General features: G+C 45.1%; 1 protein-coding gene across 6 annotated transcripts in view; it reads right to left on the bottom strand.

The window, feature by feature from the left end:
• Positions 1-14,278: 14,278 nt before the first annotated feature.
• Positions 14,279-20,354, bottom strand: part of Dgkg (diacylglycerol kinase gamma) — a 207,806-nt gene continuing 201,730 nt past the window's right edge. For all 6 annotated transcript variants that reach the window (XM_075967989.1, XM_075967983.1, XM_075968007.1 and 3 more), the window contains one exon: positions 14,279-17,128. In XM_075967989.1, the coding sequence (XP_075824104.1) occupies positions 17,030-17,128 (99 nt within the window). In that variant the 3' untranslated portion in view covers positions 14,279-17,029. The remainder of the gene's footprint in view (positions 17,129-20,354) is intronic.

Here is a 20,354-nt window from a genome sequence, read left to right as displayed (position 1 = left end):
GGCTCTGGAGATCTCTAGGACTGGCTAGTGAGGCCACACTGGACATTGAGGTGGGGGGGGAGCTATGGATCATCCACGGCCACCCCCATACCCGCTCCCCCATTAGGCTGTCACCCCACTGCGGGGCAGTCCTTACATCTACACCTCCTGTGTGTAGCCCCATGCAGGTGGGAACTTGGACCTTTGGCTCAGGACAACCTCAGCCTAGAGATGGATGTAGATTTGTTCCCAGGCCTGGATTCTAGGGACAGGGGTCAGGCAGCTCTGAAGTGAAGCCAGCAGCCTTGCCTCTTCTCTTCCATCTCAGACTTGCCTCCTGACCAGCTCCTCTCTACCCCAGCATGCCCATCTGGGGGGAGCTGTTGTGAAGCCGTGATGGTCTCAGGTCTGCTGAGTGGTCCCGCCCTCCAGGATAGGTTCGTGCAGTAGGTCTCCTGACTTCCAGGAGCATGGGAGTCTATCTGCAGCTTGTAAAATATCAAATTTCAGAGCTGAGCTCTTGGAGAGTATAATTAAGGAAGTCTATGTGGGGCCCAGGAACTTGCAGTCCAGGCATTCTGGACGTAAATTGTGCATGGGCCACACTTGAAAAAAATACTAGTTTTAAGAAAAGAACGTGAATTGGGAGAGAGAGAGAGAGAGAGAGAGAGAGAGAGAGAGAGAAGAAACTGGATAACTCACTGTGATACTTGTTGATTGATTCGTATATTCTGAGGCCTTCTGTTTAATACTCTATAAAATGCTTGCCACTTCACAGAAGTTTTTTAGAGTCAAGTCAGTAATGTATATAACATGTTTGCCTGGGTGTCACGAATAGGGTTTTTGGACTTCCCTTCTTCTTCAACACCAGAATTTCAATTCCTCCCAGCCTAGGATATCAGAAGAACGTTCTTGGCAGCAGGCAACTTCCAAAAGGTTCCAGAAGATTCTAAGGGAGAATATGCATCCCCAGTGTGACATGGCTGGTCAGACTGCCTACCTTCTCCAGTAATGACATCTAAAGAAACTCCCAGAAAGTTGGAGCTTAGCCACCTGCTGCCGTTCTTGCTCACAATGAACTACAAAGTCAGGACACACACAGAAACAGTGCATTATAGAACAAGTCCCCAGCATTCCACCCTCTCTCCTGGAGGGAGACAGGGAAGCCTTGCACTTCCAAGACAAGGCAGATGCAAGTGCGCAGAGACGCAGTCTGCCATCGGAACCTGCAACAAATGCCAAGAGCGCTTGTATAAGATCCAGTGAGCTCGTGTGTTTTCAAGACCGTCAGCAGCTTCTGGGCTTCAGGGCCTGGGTAAGGTTGGAGTGAGGAGCTTTTCAAAGAGGGCGGTCCCAGAGGAATATTGTACCTACATTAAGAACAATGAGAGCAGTTTTCATTCGTAGGCATCGATAGTGGTGTTCAAATGAATCAACAGTGCGCTCTTATGCACTGCGAGTATGGACGGGAAATCTTTCCTCGGGATGTGTGAGCGGCTACACGGGTGCTGAGCTGGGTCCGCTCTGCACAGGCCGGGAGTTTGTCCTCCATCCCCAAGTATCATCACTAACTAGGCTAAGCTCAAATGGAAACTCATTGCACTTACCGACTGCGGCAGACTGCATCTTCTGGCTCCTGCTCTCACTCAGTCCACCTGTTTGCTTTCTGTGTTGCTCAGGTCAGGAGACCAGGAGACCTTTGAGAGCAAACCAGACAAGCATCCTACCCAGCACGTACAGTGCCTGCAGTCAGTCCCTGCCCCACGCCCAGTCAAGTCGAGAGCAAGTGGGAAGATGGCTGCTTTTCTTCCATTTTAATCATCGCAAAACAAGCCCTTACCCCATGGACTTGAGGCCGCGCTTTTCAATCAGCCTTGCCAGACGTTCTCCCAGGGCCTGACACATTTCCAGGTTAGCTGTGTCTCAGTGGAGGGGGAGGGGCTGTCTGTATATTTCCACAGCCTGCCCTCTCCCCAAATCTGGTCTCTTATTCTTCACAAGGTGGGACAATGACTGTGTTTTTATATGAATGCATAAATCTTCAAACATGGATGTCCTATTATTTTTATCTCTTCAAAATAGTAATATTGCCAACCTCCCTATAACCGAAACTTTGAACATTTTTTGTTTGTTTCAAAAATAAGAACAGATCTCTAATTCTTCTCATGGTTTTGCATCTTTCTCTTGGTATCATTGGTGCATTTAACACCCCTAATTTAAGCCGGGTGGTGATGACGCAGGAGGCAGAGGCAGGCAGATCTTTGTGAGTTTGAGGCAAGCCTGGTTTACAAGAGCTAGTTTCAGGACCGGCACCAAGGCTACAGAGAAACCCTGTCTCAAAAAACCAAAAAAACCCAAACCAAACAAACAAAAAAAAACCCATCCCCAATTTAATGTCCTCTGAGAACGCTGTTTGCTTTCTTCTTTCCAGATGGACCAAAAATGTTTTGAATACAGCAAAGACCTTTGGCTTCAGTCCAAACTTCCTCCCTGTGGGAGATAACAGTAATGTCCTCATTCATTTTTATCTGGAGAGTAGCCACATTTATTCATCTTATAAACAATGAAGCTCATTTGTATGTACAGTGTCTCCAATCTTCCTCTGGTGGTGTGAATGATGCCTGCAATCTGTAGTTCCTAAGAAAGACCCCCTGATGCTTTAGTGTTCGGTTTTAAGATGTCAGTTCTATGACATTAAGGGATTTCAGGCCCTGCATATGACTCTGACAGCATAGTAACTTTACTAAGCCTAAATCATAGGACCACGCTTGCACGCTACACTCATGGCTACAGTATGTGTGAACGTTTTCATAGAACATGAAATGATTCCCCGATGTTTTAATTCCTAGAGATGTGGTTAAACTCTGAGGTCTTTAGGTGGCAGAGAGTGGCTGGTGGGAGTGATTGCCTAAGCCCCACATCCTCAGAGATTCCTACGTGCTGGGTTAAAGGCGTGCCCCACCACTGCCTGGCTTGTGCCTATGCCTCTTACATTTACCATCTTCATTACCTTATACCAGGTGCCAATATGGGTATGCTGATAGCAAACCCCAGACTGCAGGTCCACAACAGGCAGCATCTCTGTTGGCACCCCCTGAATTGAGATCTAGTGTCCCATCCCTTTACCTCGGGGCTGTTGAGGACAGAGGAAATATCCACCAGGAAAACTGCTTTTATTTTGTTTTCTTGAGACAAAACCTCACCATGCAACATAGGATGGTCTTGAACGTGTGCTCCTCCAATTCAGCCTGTTGAGACAGGATGATGGGCGTGTGCCATGAAGCCCAACCACAACTCTTCCTTTTTCAAGATTGGGCAGCTTTATGTCTTCCAGTTGCTACCTCTATCTGTCTGTCTATCTAGCTATCTATGTATTAATGTATCTATGTATGTTTCTCTATATGTATGTATCCATCCATCCATCCATGTGTCTACGTAATTACCTATTATCTATCTGTTTATGTATCTATCTATATATGTATCAATGTATATATGTATGTATGTATGTATGTATCTATCTATCTATCCATCCATCCATGTATCTACCTATTATCTGTCTATGTATGTATCTATCTTCCTGACTGCCTATGTCTGTATGTATCTATCTATTATTTATCATCTATCTATCTGTCTATCTCTCTATCTATAACCATCTATATTATTTTCTTTCAAAAGGGGAAGAAAAAAGAAAAAAAGCAAATTCAATACTTATTTTAACGTGCGGCTGTATAATCGTGTGACAGACAACATAAACTTTCTGAACTTTTATCGATTGCTACTTCTACGGTAGTGTTGTAAAATCCCCTTTGCATCTGCCATCAAAATAAAAAGAACTTCCATTTTTATCATCCCTCACTTTGTAATCTTCCTAGGATTCCATTTTCTTTTACTTTGTTTTCTATTGCTTTCCATATTTTATATTATTTATTTATTAAAGATTTCTGTCTCTTCCCCGCCACGGCCTCCCATTTCCCTCCCCCTCCCCCAATCAAGTTCCCCTCCCTCATCAGCCCAAAGAGCAATCAGGGTTCCCTGCCCTGTGGGAAGTCCAAGGACCACCCACCTCCATCCAGGTCTAGTAAGGTGAGCATCCAAACTGCCTAGGTTCCCACAAAGCCAGTACGTGCAGTAGGATCAAAAACCCATTGCCATTGTTCTTGAGTCCTCAGTAGTCCTCATTGTCCGCTATGTTCAGTGAGTCCGGTTTTATCCCAGGCTTTTTTAGACCCAGGCCAGCTGGCCTTGGTGAGTTCCCGATAGAACATCCCCATTGTCTCAGTGTGTGGGTGCACCCCTCGCGGTCCTGAGTTCCCCTTGCTCATGCTCTCTCTCCATCTGCTCCTGATTTAGACCTTGAGATTTCTGTCTGGTGCTCCAATGTGGGTCTCTGTCTCTGTCTCCTTTCATTGCCGGATGAAGGTTAATATTCAGGAGGATGCCTATATGTTTTTCTTTGGGTTCTTCTTATTTAGCTTCTCTAGGATCACCAATTATAGGCTCAATGTCCTTTATTTATGGCTAGAAACCAAATATGAGTGAGTACATCCCATGTTCCTCTTTTGGGTCTGGCTTACTTCACCATCCATTTGCATGCAAAATTCAAGAAGTCCTTGTTTTTTACTGCTGAGTAATACTCTAATATGTATATATTCCATACTTTCTTCATCCATTCTTCCATTGAAGGGCATCTAGGTTGTTTCCAGGTTCTGGCTATTACAAACAATGCTGCTATGAACATAGTTGAGCATATACTTTTGTTGTATGATAGGGCATTTCTTGGGTATATTCCCAAGAGTGGTATTGTTGGGTCCAGGGGTAGGTTGATCCCAAATTTCCTGAGAAACCACCACACTGCTTTCCAAAGTGGTTGCACAAGTTTGCATTCCCACCAGCAATGGATGAGTGTACCCCTTTCTCTACAACCTCTCCAGCAAAGGCTATCATTGGTGTTTTTTATTTTAGCCATTCTGACAGGTGTAAGATGGTATCTTAAAGTTGTCTTGATTTGCATTTCCCTGATCGCTAATAAAGTTGAGCATGACCTTAAGTGTCTTTTGGCTATTTGAACTTCTTCTGTTGAGAATTCTCTGTTCAGCTCAGTGCCCCATTTTATAGTTGGGTTGATTAGCCTTTTACGGTCTAGTTTCTTGAGTTCTTTATATATTTTGGAGATCAGACCTTTGTCAGTATGCTTTCTCCGTTTTCTTTAAGTGGGCACTTGGTGCTATGAACTTTCCCCTTAGCACTGCTTTCATCGTGTCCCATAGGTTTGAGTATTTTGTCTCTTTATTTTCATTAAATTCAAGGAAGACTTTAATTTCTTTCTTAATTTCTTCCTTGACCCAGGTGTGGTTCAGTAGTTGCCTGTTCAGTTTCCATGAGTTTTTCGGCTTTCTGTGGGTAGCATTGTTGTTGCCTTCTAACTTTAATCCGTGGTGATCAGATAGGACACAGGTAGACACTGATACTTTTTTGTATCTGTGGAGGTTTCCTTTTTTTTGAGTATGTGGTCAATTTTCGAGAAGGTTCCATGAGCTGCAGAGAAGAAGGTATATTCTTTCCTATTTGGGTGGAGTGTTCTATAGATGCCTGTTAAGTCCATTTGCTCCATTACCTCCAATAATTCTCTTAATTCTCTATTAGGTTTCGGTCTGATTGACCTGTCCATTGGAGAGAGAGGTGTGTTGAAGTCTCCTACTACTAGTGTGTGTGGTTTGATGTCAGCCTTGAGTTCTAGTAATATTTCTTTTTCTTTTTTTCTTTTCTTTTCTTTTCTTTTTTGGTTTTTCTTGACAGGGTTTCTCTGTGGCTTTGGAGCCTGTCCTGGAACTAGCTCTGTAGACCAGGCTGGTCTCGAACTCACAGAGATCCACCTGCCTCTGCCTCCCGAGTGCTGGGATTAAAGGCGTGCACCCCCATTGCCCGGCTAGTAATATTTCTTTTACATAAGTGGGTGCTTTTATATTAGGGGCGTAGATATTCAGGATTGAGACTTCATCCTGATGAATTGTTCCTGTTATGAGTATAAAGTGTCCATCTCGATCTCTTCTGATTGATTTTAGTTTGAAGTCAGTTTTGTTAGAAATTAGTATATCCACACCTGCTTTTTGCTTAGGACCATTTGCTTGAAACACCTTTTCCCAACCCTTTACTCTGAGTAGATGCCTGTCTTTGTGGTTGAGATGTGTTTCTTGCAAATAGCAGAATGTTGGATCCTGTTTTCATATCCAATCTCTTAGCCTGTACCTTTTTATAGGTGAATTGAGACCATTAATATTAAGTGATATTAATGACCAGTGGTTGTTTACTCCAGTTATTCTTATTGTTTTTGGTAGTAGAGTTTGTGTGTCTCCCTTCTTTGAGTTGTGCTGGTGAAGGGTCGCTAGATGCCTAAGTTATTGTAAGCAGTATTGGCAATGTTGGATTCCTTGGGTTGTGATTTTCCTTCTATTACTTTCTGTAGGGCTGGATTTGTGGCTACGTATTGTTTAAATTTGTTCTTATCCTGGAATGTCTTGTTTTCTCCATTGATAGTGAACAATAGCTTGGCTGGGTATAGTAGTTTGGGTTTGCATCCATGGTCTCATAGTTTCTGAAGTACCTCTATCCAGGAACTTCTGGCTTTCATGGTTTCCATAGAGAAGTCAGGTGTAAATCTGATCGGTTTACCTTTATAAGTTACTTGGCCTTTTTCCTTTACAGCTTTTAATATTCTTTCTTTAACCTGTATATTTTGTGTTTTGATTATTATATGGTGAGGGGATGTTTTTCTTTGATCCAGTCTGTTTGGTGTTCTGTATGCTTCTTGAATAGTCAAAGGAATATCTTTCTTTATGTTGGGAAAGTTTTCTTCCATAATTTTGTTAAAAATATTTTCTGGGCCTTTGAGCTGTGACTCTTCTTCTTCTATTCCTATTATTCTTAGGTTTGGTCTTTTTATTGTGTCCCATATTTCCTGAATGTTTTGTGATGAGAATTTGTTGGCTTTGCTGTTTTCTTTGATCAGTGCATTTATTTTCTCTATGGTGTCCTCAGAATCTGAGATTCTTCTATCTCTTGTATTCTATTGATTATGCTTGTTTCTGTAGACTCTGCTCATTGATCAAGATTTTCCATATCCAGCTGGTCCTCATTTTGTGTTTTCTTCCTTGCTTCCGTTTCAGTTTTCAATTCTTGAACTGTTTCCATTACCTGTTTGATTGTTTTTTCTTGGTTTCTCAGGGTATCATGTACGTATTACTCATTTCTTCAAACTTTTTGTTATACTCCCTATTCATTTCTATAAGGGCATTTTTTGCATGTTGTTTAAGGGACTCTATTGCTTTCATAAAGTCAATTTTTTCCACTTCTTCTGTGTTAGGGTGTTCAAGTCCTTCTGTTGTAAGATCATTGGGTTTTGGTGTTTTCACGTTGTTTTTCAGATTATTGGGTGAATTCTTGCCTTGGCGCCTGCCCATCTCCTCCTATTGATGCTATCTAATGGGTCTTTTAAAACCGGATCAGGGCCGGGCGATGGTGGCGCACGCCTTTAATCCCAGCACTCGGGAGGCAGAGGCAGGCGGATCTCTGTGAGTTCGAGACCAGCCTGGTCTACAGAGCTAGTTCCAGGACAGGCTCCAAAGCCACAGAGAAACCTTGTCTCGAAAAACAAAAAAAATAAATTAATTAATTAAAAAAAATAAAACCGATCAGGTTTCCCTGCTGGCCAGGGGCTCCTCTTACAAAATGCCCTCGCTCTGTTTCCTGGCTCCTGCCAAAGGCCAAGATCCCTCTCACCCCTCAGAAGGGTCTTCAGGAACAGGACCAGGCTCCCCGTTTGCCAGGGACCTCACCAACCGAAGGCCTACCTCTTTGATGTAATTGTAGTGGGGCGATCTGCTCTCGGTGTTGCACGCTGGTCCCGCCGCCTGTGTCTGCCTCCGCGCTGGTCCCTGCCACCTGTGGCCTGTGTCTGCCTCAGCGCTGGTCCCTGCCGCCTGGGGCCTGTGTCTGCTGCCGCGCCAGTCCCCGCTGCCTGCGTCTGCCACTGCCTGCGTCTAAGATTACATTTTCTAAATAATTTTATGTTATAGAAAGGGAAATGTTCAGTTTCTTCTACCATTCTTGAGGCCATATTTATCTAAATTATGATTTGCCAATAGAATTTTAAAATGACACTTTGATTCTCCACTCTTTCAATTATTGCGCTCCAGTACTTAGTTTCATTTCTCCCGTCTTTGTCTTGACTGTGGTCTCTATTTTGTTGTTGTTTTGGTTTGGTTTTTCGAGACAGGGTTTCTCTGTGTAACAGCTCTGGCTGTCCTGGAACTTGCTCTGTAGACCAGGCTGCCTCAAACACATAGAGATCTGCCTGCCTCTTGCCTTCCAAGTGCTGGGATTAAAGGTGTGCACGATTACTGCCTGGCCTCTATGTATCTTTAAAAATGACCTTTAGTATGGTGTGAGGACTCTGATCTGGTTGAGTTCTGCACCATTCCTAGCTGGGTTTTTTTTCCCCTCCTGGATTAGAGTCTTAGGACAAAGACCAGTTGGTACCTTGGAGTAAGGAACCAAGAAGGTGGAGGAGGAGGATGAAGGAGAATAAAGTGCATGTTGGCTTTCTGCTGCCCAGACTTTGTCTGGTCCCACACATGGTCTACAGAAGAGGGGGGAAGGGGATCATGTGTTCATTTTGGAAAACAAGGATGCCATACACATGGCTGGTTTGGGGGCAGTAAGTCACAGTCACTGTGTCTCAAGCTCTGAGAGCTCTCAGTGGCACTGTCAGTGGGGAAATGTCTTTGAAGGCAACTTCTGAGACATCTGAATCCTGGATTTAGTACTGTGAGTTTCCTCATTGTCAATACATGGTCTAACTTTGCAATGTCTGTTAACTTCAAAAGGAATAGATCTTGGACTAAATGATAAAAGGTGATTGTTATTTAGTAACAATTCCCTTAATTCCTGGATAATTCTGTGAGTTGTCCCTCTCTCCATCCCTCCCTCTCTTGCTTCAGGACTCCTAAATCCTTTCCTTCAGTCTTGGACACACTGTTCATGTTCACAACCCTTGCCCCAAATGATTGTATGAAACAGTCTAGTTCTCTTTCCATCTCACAAATCTGTTTTATTCCACGGGTCCCTGCCTGCGTTGTAAATCTACCTTAGTGCTGCCTTTTGCCCTCTGTCACTTCTGACTTGAGCGCTAAGAAGTAGACTGCAAGTATTTCTGCCCTCTGCACAAGCTGAATTTCATATTTTCTGAATCATGAAGCTGCCCTCCATGTGACCCAGAAAGCCCTTTGATGATCCATATTTAGCTGTATCCATCACTCAACAGATGTCTGGGTAAAGGCCCCATGAGCTCCCTCTACATCCTGTGGTTTCAAGTTCCTCAGCCGTTGGTTAGAAAGCTTTCATCCCCCTGCCCCCTACCCACTCTAGAACAGAAGGACAAATATCCACGCTAGCTGTTCACTTATTCATGAAAGGATAACCACTCCTTACCTACTACAAGCTTGGTGCCGGGTTGGGTAATGTTTTCCTTGCTTCCAGATTTCTTCACTTGATTCCCTGATGCACTCTATAGAGCCTGATCATTCTTCTTAAGTTACAGCTCTCACGTAATTAATCCCTCCCAGCTACAGTCTTTTTTGACCCCTGTGAGAGTTGGGGTCTCACTGACAAGCAGATGCCTTGATACCATGCACCTGCTTTTGCGTCTTGGTACTTCAGAATGAGACAGGTTCATAATGGCTCTGTCCAAGGGTTTAGGCTAGCAGACAAACCTGCAGGGCTCTGTCATCTTGTACCGCACATGAAGAATGAGGTGGTAGCAATAGTAGAAGGTCCAGTAGGTTATGTAGGTAATTTCCCAAACCCCTTGGCCTTCTGCATCCCTGCCTCCTATAGAGATGCCCACAAGGAAAGATATTTCTCAGCTTCCTGAGCACTTTGGATCTTCACATTAGATCTCTTGGCATCTGAAAGGCAGCCTGCCATTCTGTTCCCGTGGAACACAGATGGCTCAGCCCACACCTATCACTAATGAGGATCACACGCAGAGCCTCTTTGGGGGAGCATCTCCTAAGAACCCGGCACTCGCTCCTCATGCTGGCTGGTCACTGTTGACTGTGACATTTAAGCCTGCAAAGACTGTTGGCTGCTCTCTACTCACAGAGCAGAATGAAAGCAGATTAGGTGGGTTCTGAGTCCCACTCCGGTAGAACCTGAAGACGTTGAGGATTAAGGGATGAATGCCAGTTGGATAGCAAGGATGAGGTTTGGGGATCTAGCTGTCCTTGTGCTGATAGGTTTAAAGGTGAGATTATTCACTGGAATATGATTAGATGCTATTCAAAGGTCTAATAGATTGGCTATCAGTCTTTCAATGCTGTGTCACTTCATCCAGGATACTAGTTGAGTTGAAAACACTTCTGTAAGAATGATAGGGACACTTTTCCTGTGGGAAAGCATAGATTTTGGTGAAGACAGACTAGTCCTTGCTCTCCTGCTATCTGTGGAGAATGAGTTTTTCCTTCTTATGGACTAATTCTCTTTTCTGTGAAGCAAGTCTGATGTCCGCGTTCTAGATGACTTTGAGGAGCACAGGGATAATAGTGAAAAGACCGGATGTAGTAACAGGCGTTGAGTGAGGTAGTGGATGGGAACTTCCTTTTCTACAAAAGTGCCATTCATTTTTTTCCCTCTGAACAGAGTGTGGAAATATGTACTCCAATATGGTGGGACATCAAGTAAAATTTATAAACAGTGGCTCCGTGGGATTCTGCTCTCTGGTTTAAAACTTGATTATTGGGTCAGCAAGATGACTCAATGGGCAGAAGTCTTTGCCATGCAAGCTTCACACAATGATTTTTATCTCTAGATCTCAGGATGGAGGGAGAGAACTGACTCCTGAGCACTGTCTTCTGAGTTCTGCATGCTCCCCCTCTCCCACCACACACAGACAGACAGACACACACACACACACACACAAACAGAGTAGGATAGCAGCCTTTTCTTGTCATTACAGTCTGGCACAGGTCTGGCTAATAGACTTTCAAACTACTAATTTAGGTCCCAGTGAGAACGTGCTGCGAAGTCTCCGTTAATCCGTCTGCCCGTCTGTCTGTCCTTCCTTCCTTCCTTCCTTCCTTCCTTCCTTCCTTCCTTCCTTCCTTCCTTCCTTTCTTCCTTCCTTCCTTCCTTTGGTTTGCTGTTTGTATTTTCAGACAGGGTCTCACTGTGTAGCCTTGGGCTGGCCTTGAACTCACAGAGATCTGCTGCCTCTGTATGAACCCACTATGCTTGGTAGTCTCCTTTGGTCTTAATGGTATATTCCACTTCTAATGGACCAGTCCTGTCACATATAAGTCTGGTCTGATTGGTTAGTGCCCACTGATCTAAAAATAACTCTTGGATTAATTTTTCATTTAATGTGCAATGATCTTTTGGCTATGTGTGTATGCAGCTGCACCATGTGAGTGTACCAAAGAGGCCAGAGTGAGCATCAGCTCCTCTGGAACTGGAGTGACAGTTGTGAACATCCATGCCGTTGCTGGGAATTCAATCCAGGTCCTCTGGGAGAGCAGGCAGCATTCTTAACCACTGATCCATCTCTCCAGCCCTATTTTTTCATTCTTTTAGAAAAGATGGGGTTCCAAGAAATGTTTATCAAAGGCCTTAATAAATCTATTGACTTTTTTCTTTTCTTCCCTTTACGCTGCCTTCTCTGCCCTACCTAGATCTGTGTTAACACCGATGCCTACCAAACAGTTTAAGCAGCTTTCTATCTTTTTCTTTTTTTAGGTGGTGGGGGAAGGTAAAGAGATTATAGCTTGCTTCTCACCCAAGCAGGTTAGGGTTCTTTCTCTAAGAGCAGGTATATGTTCAGTCCTTACCAAGATAGCCCTTTCTGGAGCAGTCATTAAACCGGAAGTTTCCCATCTCTACAGCTATAGTCTTTAGAGGTGGTTTTGTTCTTTGAGGCTACACAGGTGATAGCAGCTGTCACGTTTCCTTTTGACTCGTTCCCCTCTTTAAAACCCTTTTCTAGTCCTTTCCACACCCGAAAGGCTAAGAGTCCAGATCCTTGATTCTCACTTAAAGATGTCTATAGAATTACAGTAGAAATGGGCACTCTCATAGAAGAGACAAGAGCTTCGCATCTGGTACCCAGCGCTTCTAATTTACTCAGGAGGCTGAGTCAGGAGGGTCACGTGAGCAGGGTTGAAAGCAAGTCTTGGCCACACCGTAAGAATCACCCTAGGCCCCATGTCAAAAAAGCAAAAACTGTTAAACAAAAACAAAAACATTTTAATGACAGAGTTTCCTATTGGGGCCTATTAGTTCAGAGAATGACTACTTCCATCCTCATCTGAGAACAAGGCAAGCTGGTTTTCTTAGGGGACAGAAAACTCCATGTCTGTCTGTCTGTCTTTCTGTCTTCCTTCCTTCCTTTCCTAATATACATGAGTGTTGTGGTGGTTTGAACAGAATGGCCCCCAGCGGCTTATTATATGTTTAAATGCCCAGTCCCCAGTTGGTAGAACTATTTGGACAGGACTAGAAGGGTGGAACCTTGTGGAAGGACGTGTGACTTTAATGGAGGAGGTGTTGCCTTGTTGGAGCAAGTGTGTCACTGGGGGTGGGCTTTGAGGTTTCAAAAGTGCACACCAAGCCCAGCCAGTCTGTCTGTCTGTCTTTCTCTCTGCCCCCAACTTGCAGATTGGATGTATGCTCTCAGCTCCAGTACCTTGTCTGCCTCCTGCCATGTTCCACCACTGGGTTATGGGCTCGCTTCCTGAAACATAAGGAAAACCTCAACGGAATGCTCTCTTCTGTAAGATTGTCATGGTGTCTCGTCCTAGGACTAGAGAAGTAGGCCAAGCGTGTTGCCTGTGTGTGCACCATATTCATGCTTAGTGCTCCCAGGGTTAGCAGAGGGATGGATCCCCTAGTCCTGGAGTTATGGACAGTTGTGAGCTTCTGGGAACTGAACCCAGGTCCTTTGCAAGGGTAGCAAGAGTTCTTAACTGCTGAGTCATCTCTCCAGCGCGCCATGTTTACCCCCCCCCCCTCGTTTTTCTCCAAGCCTCTCTATATATTTCTTAGAAGGCACCTAGTACTTGAACAGAAAACTCTATTTCCTCCAATGGGACATTAAAATAATTATTACCATTGTGTATATTCATGTGACCTGGTTGTGTGTGTGCACGTGGGAGTTGGAGAACAGCTCATGGAGTCATTTTTCTCCTTTACCTTCATGTGGGTTCTAGGGATTGAACTCAGGGTGCAGGCTTACACAGAAAATGTTTTTTTTTGTTTTGTTTTGTTTTCCCGTTGAGCAATCTCCTCAGCCCTTTCATGAAACATCTTAGGAATACTAGTGTTTTGTGAATCAAATTCTAGGAAGCTATGGTTTCAGATAGGGTGTAAAGTCTTAGACTAGATATGGGAGATGATTTTAATTGTAACTAAACATTTGAAGTTATGCTCTCACTGATCCCTATTGGACCCTCGAGCTGGTAGCTGAACGTGACGATGTGGTTTTCTCTCCCAGAGAGCTGGTAGACTCTTCCTTCCTTCCTTCCCTTCCTATCCCCTCTCCCTTCCTTTGATGTTGACATCAGACACCCACCTGCTTGAGCAAGCTGAGGTATAGGCCTCTGACACGGGGAATCTGGGAGTCTAAACCCTGCTTATCCCCAGGATGCTATACTTTTGTAGATCCTGATTGTGGTGGTACTGCACGGAAGGTGCAGCCTAGCTTGGACAGAAGGTAACTGAGAGTTTTGGCTAAGAGAAGAGGGGGCTAGAGATGGGAAAAGTTGATGCAATTATTTTTGGCAGGAGTTGGAACCAAAGCAGCAGGAGAGAGTAAGTTTTCAGGCTCTCTGGCAAAGAAACTTCCTAATCTGTCACTGAGTATGTGTAAAAAAGTGATTAGTAGGTCTCTATATTTATCGTGATTACTCACAAATACATAATTTACATAATATATACAGCACATTAAGTACTATGTCACCTTATATAATGTGCATATGTAAAATATATATATGCATGTTATATAACGCCAGTCTGGAGGCTCTTACAGGTTCTGCCAAGTATTTCCTAATTTATTTGGCAATTTTCACGTATTTTTTTTTCCCCATCTGTAGAATGAACTCTCTTGAGAGGAGCCGGTCTGTGGCCTGAATATAATCATCCTACAAAGTGTGTCTCCGCTCTCAACTCACTGGGGAAACCCCATGAAAACCACGCCACACTGAGCCACAATCCCTCGCCCATCAGCCCAGCGACAAGAAGGCACACTGAAAGCTTCTTGTTTCATTGTTTTTATTGCTAGTGGGGTGGAAGCGTGAAGGCAGGTGAGAACATGTCTGCACATGGAAAGAATCCAAGCAGGAGAACACATAAGGGACCAGGCTCTCCCCTGATGGTGTAGCTTTAAGAAGCCACTAAACACCAGAAAGCCCCATTCTCAGCAGGGTGGAGATGATAATACTTTGCTGGCTAGAACTTGGGAGCGAGGGTCACTAAGATGATGCACTATACAATAAGAAACCCCAGCCAGGGTGTTTAAAGGATGACTTGTAAGGTAAGATTAAACCGCAACACAAGACTTATTAAGATTAGCAAATCAGAATCGCAAATGGTATGGCGTTTTGTATACTCTGTGCCTCTGAGAGGACCGGGCTGTGTCTCTCAGGTAACATTCAATGTCTACAGGGCCCCTTCACAAGACTTGTGAGTCTCTGGGAATCCATTCACCTATCGATGGTGCTGCCTCAACCCGTAATCCTGGGGGGATCGGTGCTGAAACACAAACACTTCTGTAAATGTCTTAGAATCAGTGACCCAGAAGCTGAACCTCTGACAGTTTCAGAAGCCAGTGCCGTCCAAAATAGTACCTGCTGTCGTTTGGGAGCTTGGGGGTCGCATCACCAAGCGTCCCATCAGTGTGTGCTTTAGGTGGTCTGGGTTCTCCCTTGCTCAGCAGAATCATGTTTGGTTAAGTAGGATAGTCCCTAGTCTCAGCCCTCCGTTTTAGATGGCAACTTCCTTCAGAGGTTCCCTTTGTACACATTCCTCACCTTCCCTTTCTTGTCCACTGCAAGGAGGCAGCTTATTGGAGCCATACCTTTTGGGCCAGGTTTTCTCTTGAGAAATCTGAAACAGAGATGAAGGCCCAGGTGAGCCAAGGGGCTGAGACAAAGGTTGTTTTTCCACCAACAATGCTCTGTGTAGAGTTACCCTCCACAAAGGGGGATGCTGGCACCAGCTGAAGGAAGCCCACCGAACATGACAGAGACTGTTTTGTCTTCATTGTCAACATCCGACATCTTCACTGAAGTCACATCGGTAGTCAGGAATGTTTCCAAGGCAAGAAGATGGACGAGGTGACATGGGAACTCAATCAGATCGTCTGTCTGGGGCCTTCAACTAGAGGACAACTTCTCTCCACGTAGAACTTGGGAAGTAGTTTAAGTCCCCACATCCCATTTTCTTGTGTGGGCTCGCTCCATCCATGCACAGGCTAACTGATGGTTCCTCCCTGACAACCTGGATCCAAGTGCAACCACTTCTTGGTGACCAGAAATGACCCTATTCCCAGATGAGGGTTCTTTTGTCTATTAACGATCTTCTTAGTAACCTTTACAGTCCAAATCTCATTAGCCAGGATTTCTTTGGAGAAGCCTTTTAACTTTTCCACAGCTCAGTTTCCTTATCAGCCAATGCGGGAATAAGCCTCGAACAGAATGTGTTTCGTGGTTGCTCCCCGGGTCTAGCTCATTCCCCTAACGCTTCTAACCAGCCAGGGAAATGTGTCTCTACCATCAAATGATGGTCGGAGAAGAGGAACTTCCTTTTCTCTTTCCCATTTTCTGTTCCCAGACTATCTAGGTTTATTTCTAAAGAGGAAAAGTCCAGCAGTAAATAAATATTTATATATTATATATAAATATATATGCTACATATGTACATATATAAGACCCTTCAGAAGGTCCTCTGTCACACTGTGAGAGCGGGAAGTGCAAAGAAAACAGGCAATCTCCTGATGGGTGTCTCCTAGTTCTCCCCGCAAAGGCCCCCCTTCCTGCCATCTCTGCCACCAGGGCTTGGAATTCAAACAGGAGATTCACTTTGGTTTGTGTGGTAGTGAGGCTGGGGAGTACTGCGAGTGGTTCTTCTTTTCTTCTCTTTTCACACAGTATCACGACATCAATTTCAAAAATAAAGTCCACTTTCTCAGTTTTCCCTCCCAGGTGTTCATAGACACTAGGAAAATAAACATCACATCTGAAGTAGCCTGCCCAGGCAGCCATGTTTGTTCTCTGAGCAAACAGCCGCCAAGAGATGCTTCAGGAAGCGAACAAGTGCCCATGGGCAGCCGAGAGAACCGAGAATGGAAACCGCTTTCCTGGGCTTCTTGGCTTTTCCTCAGCGAGCGAGGAGGGGAGGAGCTGTTGCTTGAAGGACAAGGAAGAAGCCATCGTGTGCTTGCTGAGCTCTGCCAAGGGTTTTGCTTGGAGAGCTGGAGGCTGTTTTGTTTCTGTACAGAGGACTTTTGTGCAAAATTTCTGGGTTGGAGCGCTTTCTCCTGACCACATCCGATCTCATGTAGGCAGGGAACATACAGCCTGGAACCTTACAGGAGTTGGTGAAGGAAAAAAAAGGGGGGGATTTCTCCTTCAGGCTCAGAGTCTACCCCAGGCCTGTGGGAATGTGGAAGTGGCTATGGGAGCCAACCCATCCTGGTGGGCCCTGCGTCCGTTCAAAGTAGTTCACGGGTATTGGTTCTGTTAAGAGTGGATCCGTTTTCAAAACAGTTAGACTGTACCGCAGGACGACACTTTCCTCTGGGAGGGTGGCTTGACTTCCTCTGGCTACAGATGTGTGTCTGTGTGGTGTGTGTGTGTCTGTGTATGTGACCGTATGGTGTGTATGTGTGTGGTGTGTGTTTGTATGTGTGCATGGTGTGTGTGTGTGCGCATGTGTGTCTGTGTGATGTGTGTGTGCACGTGTGTAGATTCTTCTTGGGAGAGCTGGTGTTTGTTTGGCGTGCTCTTTAGTCTTTTGAACGGCTTTTCCTCCGCAATGAAAAGAAGCTGCTCTTCTGGGGAGGCCCCATCATCATAGGTGCCTGGTTTTTGTGAGTGATTTTAATCTGAAATGAAGAAACAGCGATAAATTAGTGGTAATGCAAGAATCCAGCGCCTCAGGGGAGAGTGGACCGTGGGAAAGAAAGGAGACCAGCTTTGCAGAAGGACAACTGTCCTTGAACACTTTCAAAATTGGCAACTTGACCCTGACTGGGCCTGGAGTTTGGCACTGCTGGAAGCGAGGGGCGGAAACATGGGGGAGAGACAGGTGTGAGCTTCCCACGTGGCCATCAGCTCGCACCTGTCTTCTGTCCTTGCTATTCATAGATTGTCAGAATGTCACAGCCAGAGGAGACCTCAGGAACATTCCCAATCACCCCTCTGTAGGACGGGTAAGGAGGAGGAGCCCAGAGTTCTGGCGGGTTCTTAGCTCAGCCCGAGATCACATGGTGGGGTAGCGGGTGGTGCAGGTTCTTAGCTCAGCCCGAGGTCGCATGGCGGGGTGGCGGGTGGTGGGCAGGAGGGCCACAGCATCGCCTCCATATCCCCCAGTGCTGACTCAGCCCAGACGGCAGACATCTGTCAGCCAGTTGATCTGAAGGCTTCGGACTTACCTCTGGCCAAGCAACCTCAGTTGGACAGTTCCCAAATGAGTCCCTCGAGTATATCCTCTTTGCTTAGGCTCTAAGACAACCCTATTTTCTTGGATAAGCTTTTTAATTTTTTTAATTTTAAGGTTTATCATTTTATTCTATAAACATTTTGTTAATTATAGACCTGTCTCCAAAACTCTTAATTCCTATTTGAATGTGGCCTGGTGACACTCCCACACTAATACTTGGTGTTATCACTCCATCGACATTTATCAAGTGTGATCCATGTTCGGAGTGGGTGGGTGATACGGGAACAGGAGGTACTTAGGATTCAAAGACTTGGGTGTGGGGCCGTGTACTTCTGTTTCCTTGCTGCAGAACTTTGGACAAATAATTTATCATTCAGAGAACAGTGCTTGCCAAACTTCAAAGTAAGGATAACATTGATACTATTTCCTTACACAAAGATCATATGACAAGACTGTCCATGAACGCCCATTGTAAACCGTACAATGGAAGGGAATGGCTAGGTGTTATACGGGAGAAAGAGAGAATGGGTGCCAAAGGAAACAGAACCTGGAAGCTCACAGCTCTATGGACCTAGTCTTGCAGTTTTTACCATACTACTGCAAGTCACCGTGTGACCTCAGAGAAAAGAAGTAGACAAATTATCAAAGAGCAAACCCATCATCAATTTTAAATCAATGTAGCATTAGCTAGGGGGTCTTACAAAAGAATGAAGACTCAAGAAACGTCTGATGAGAGCAGGAGGCTTCTTATAATTTGAAGGTAAGGAAAAGGAGAAACGGGGCAATGGGGTAGAGGAAGTATGTATGACCAGGCTGAGCTGAGCGCAAAGGATGAGGACTGTGGGAGACGGGGCAGTTGGTTGATAGACTCCTGTGAGGTAATCAGAAACGACAAAACACGGCTGTATATAAGATGACAGAAAGGACTGGACAATTATTTAACAGCTGTCATCAGAGAGAGCTAGAGTGAGATGTCCAGCAACGAGGACGCTGCTGTAAGTTAGGCTCACAGAAGCCTCCAAGACCGGAAAGAAAAGGATGGACGTGAGAGACACTGGACCATCAGCACAGCCTGACGATAGCACTGAAATGACTGTCCTGTTGTTTTTCACCAGCCTGGAGATTTTCTGGCAGACGATTGGATCAAGAATCCATCAATCGCCATTTTGTGTTCTAAGCGGTTACGTTTGCTGCGGCTCTGGAAGCAAGGCAGAGATGGGGACTCAGCGGCACCTAGCCAGAGCCGGCTCTCGCGCATGCTCCTCTGGTAGAGATTCGTGACACAGGCTTTGGGATAAACCTTCTCTCACTGCTGAGCTCAGATGTTCATTTGAGGAAGACTTCTGTCTCCTCACTTTGATATCCCTGAACCAAGCGGATGTTTGCTGGGAGACTGTGCTAGGGAAGAGGAACCAGGCCAGAGAAAAGAGCATTTTCCTGGCATTCAAGATGGCCATGCTTTAGGAAAGCGGGTAGCAGCTGTGCACGTTAGAAGAGAAGGCCCTTGCTTCTTTCTCTGCCTCTGACTGAACTAAGTCTTGCCTGTTAGCACCTCCAAGGCTAAGGGAGGAAGTAAAACATAAATCTGTTTTTGCAACTTTTTGTGTAGCTCTGGCTGGCCTAGAACTCTCTTACGTGGCCCAGGTGGGCCTCAAATTCACGGGGATCCTCCTTCATCTCCACTATGAGAGCTGGGATTGTAAGTGGGCTCTGTCACGCTCAGGCTTCTCTGAAATTTTAACAAATGTGCCAGCAGGGTAGGTGTTTGGAACGTCTCTTAAACGTGATAATTTGGTCACTGTTAGTATTCAGGCATATTTACTGCCCTGCCCTTGGGGTCCTGACAGGATACACTCTCAGCTACAACCACTAACACCATCCCCCTGTGCATATTCGCTATATGCCTACCTCCTATCTTTCTTTTCTCTCCCTCTCTTCCCTCTCCCTGTTCCTCTCCTCCCTCTCCCTCACTCCATCTCTCTCTCTCTTCTGCAACTCTTGTACCCAGGGACTGGTCTCTGCCCCCTTCTTTCTTAAAGTAATCTCAGAAGAGAGGGGACCTTCTAATATACATATATATGTATATATATATATATATGATCTAATAAAAGATGTATTATCATCTTTTAAATCAGATATTTCTGCTGGAAGCAGTGGCGCACACCTTTAATCCCAGTGGGAGGCAGAGGCAGGTGGATCTCTGTGATCTCTGAGGCCAGCCTGGTCTACAAGAGTGAGTTCCAGGACAGACAGGGCTGTTACACAGGGAAACCCTGTTTCAAAAAACAACCAAACAAACAACCTTATGTCTTGATGGGTTCTCCAAGATATTGGAATCCTCTTTCAGGAGCGTTTTCTAGTACCTGAAGCCTTCTGACAGTGACAGAAGTTAGAATCACTGGATCCTGATTATGTTTAATTAAAGAGGTGAGACCCGCATATATGTGGGCACCACAGCCTGGCTTGGGCCCTGGACTGTGTCAGTGGAGCAAGGGAGCAGAGCAGAAGGGTGCCTTCATCTCTCCCCCTTTCCCCACTGTGGATGTCACATGACCAGTTGTTTCCCATTCTTGTTGCCTTGACTGTACCCTTGAACTGTGAACCAGAAGCTGATTTTGTTCAAGTATTTCATAACAACAGAAAAACTACAACAGGCTTCAAATGTACTC

The sequence above is a fragment of the Microtus pennsylvanicus genome, chromosome 1, assembly GCF_037038515.1.
Source record: "Microtus pennsylvanicus isolate mMicPen1 chromosome 1, mMicPen1.hap1, whole genome shotgun sequence".
In the NCBI taxonomy this organism is placed as follows: domain Eukaryota; kingdom Metazoa; phylum Chordata; class Mammalia; order Rodentia; family Cricetidae; genus Microtus; species Microtus pennsylvanicus.
The sequence above is the reverse complement of the archived record's forward strand: the minus strand, read 5'-3'. Positions and strand labels throughout refer to the sequence as shown.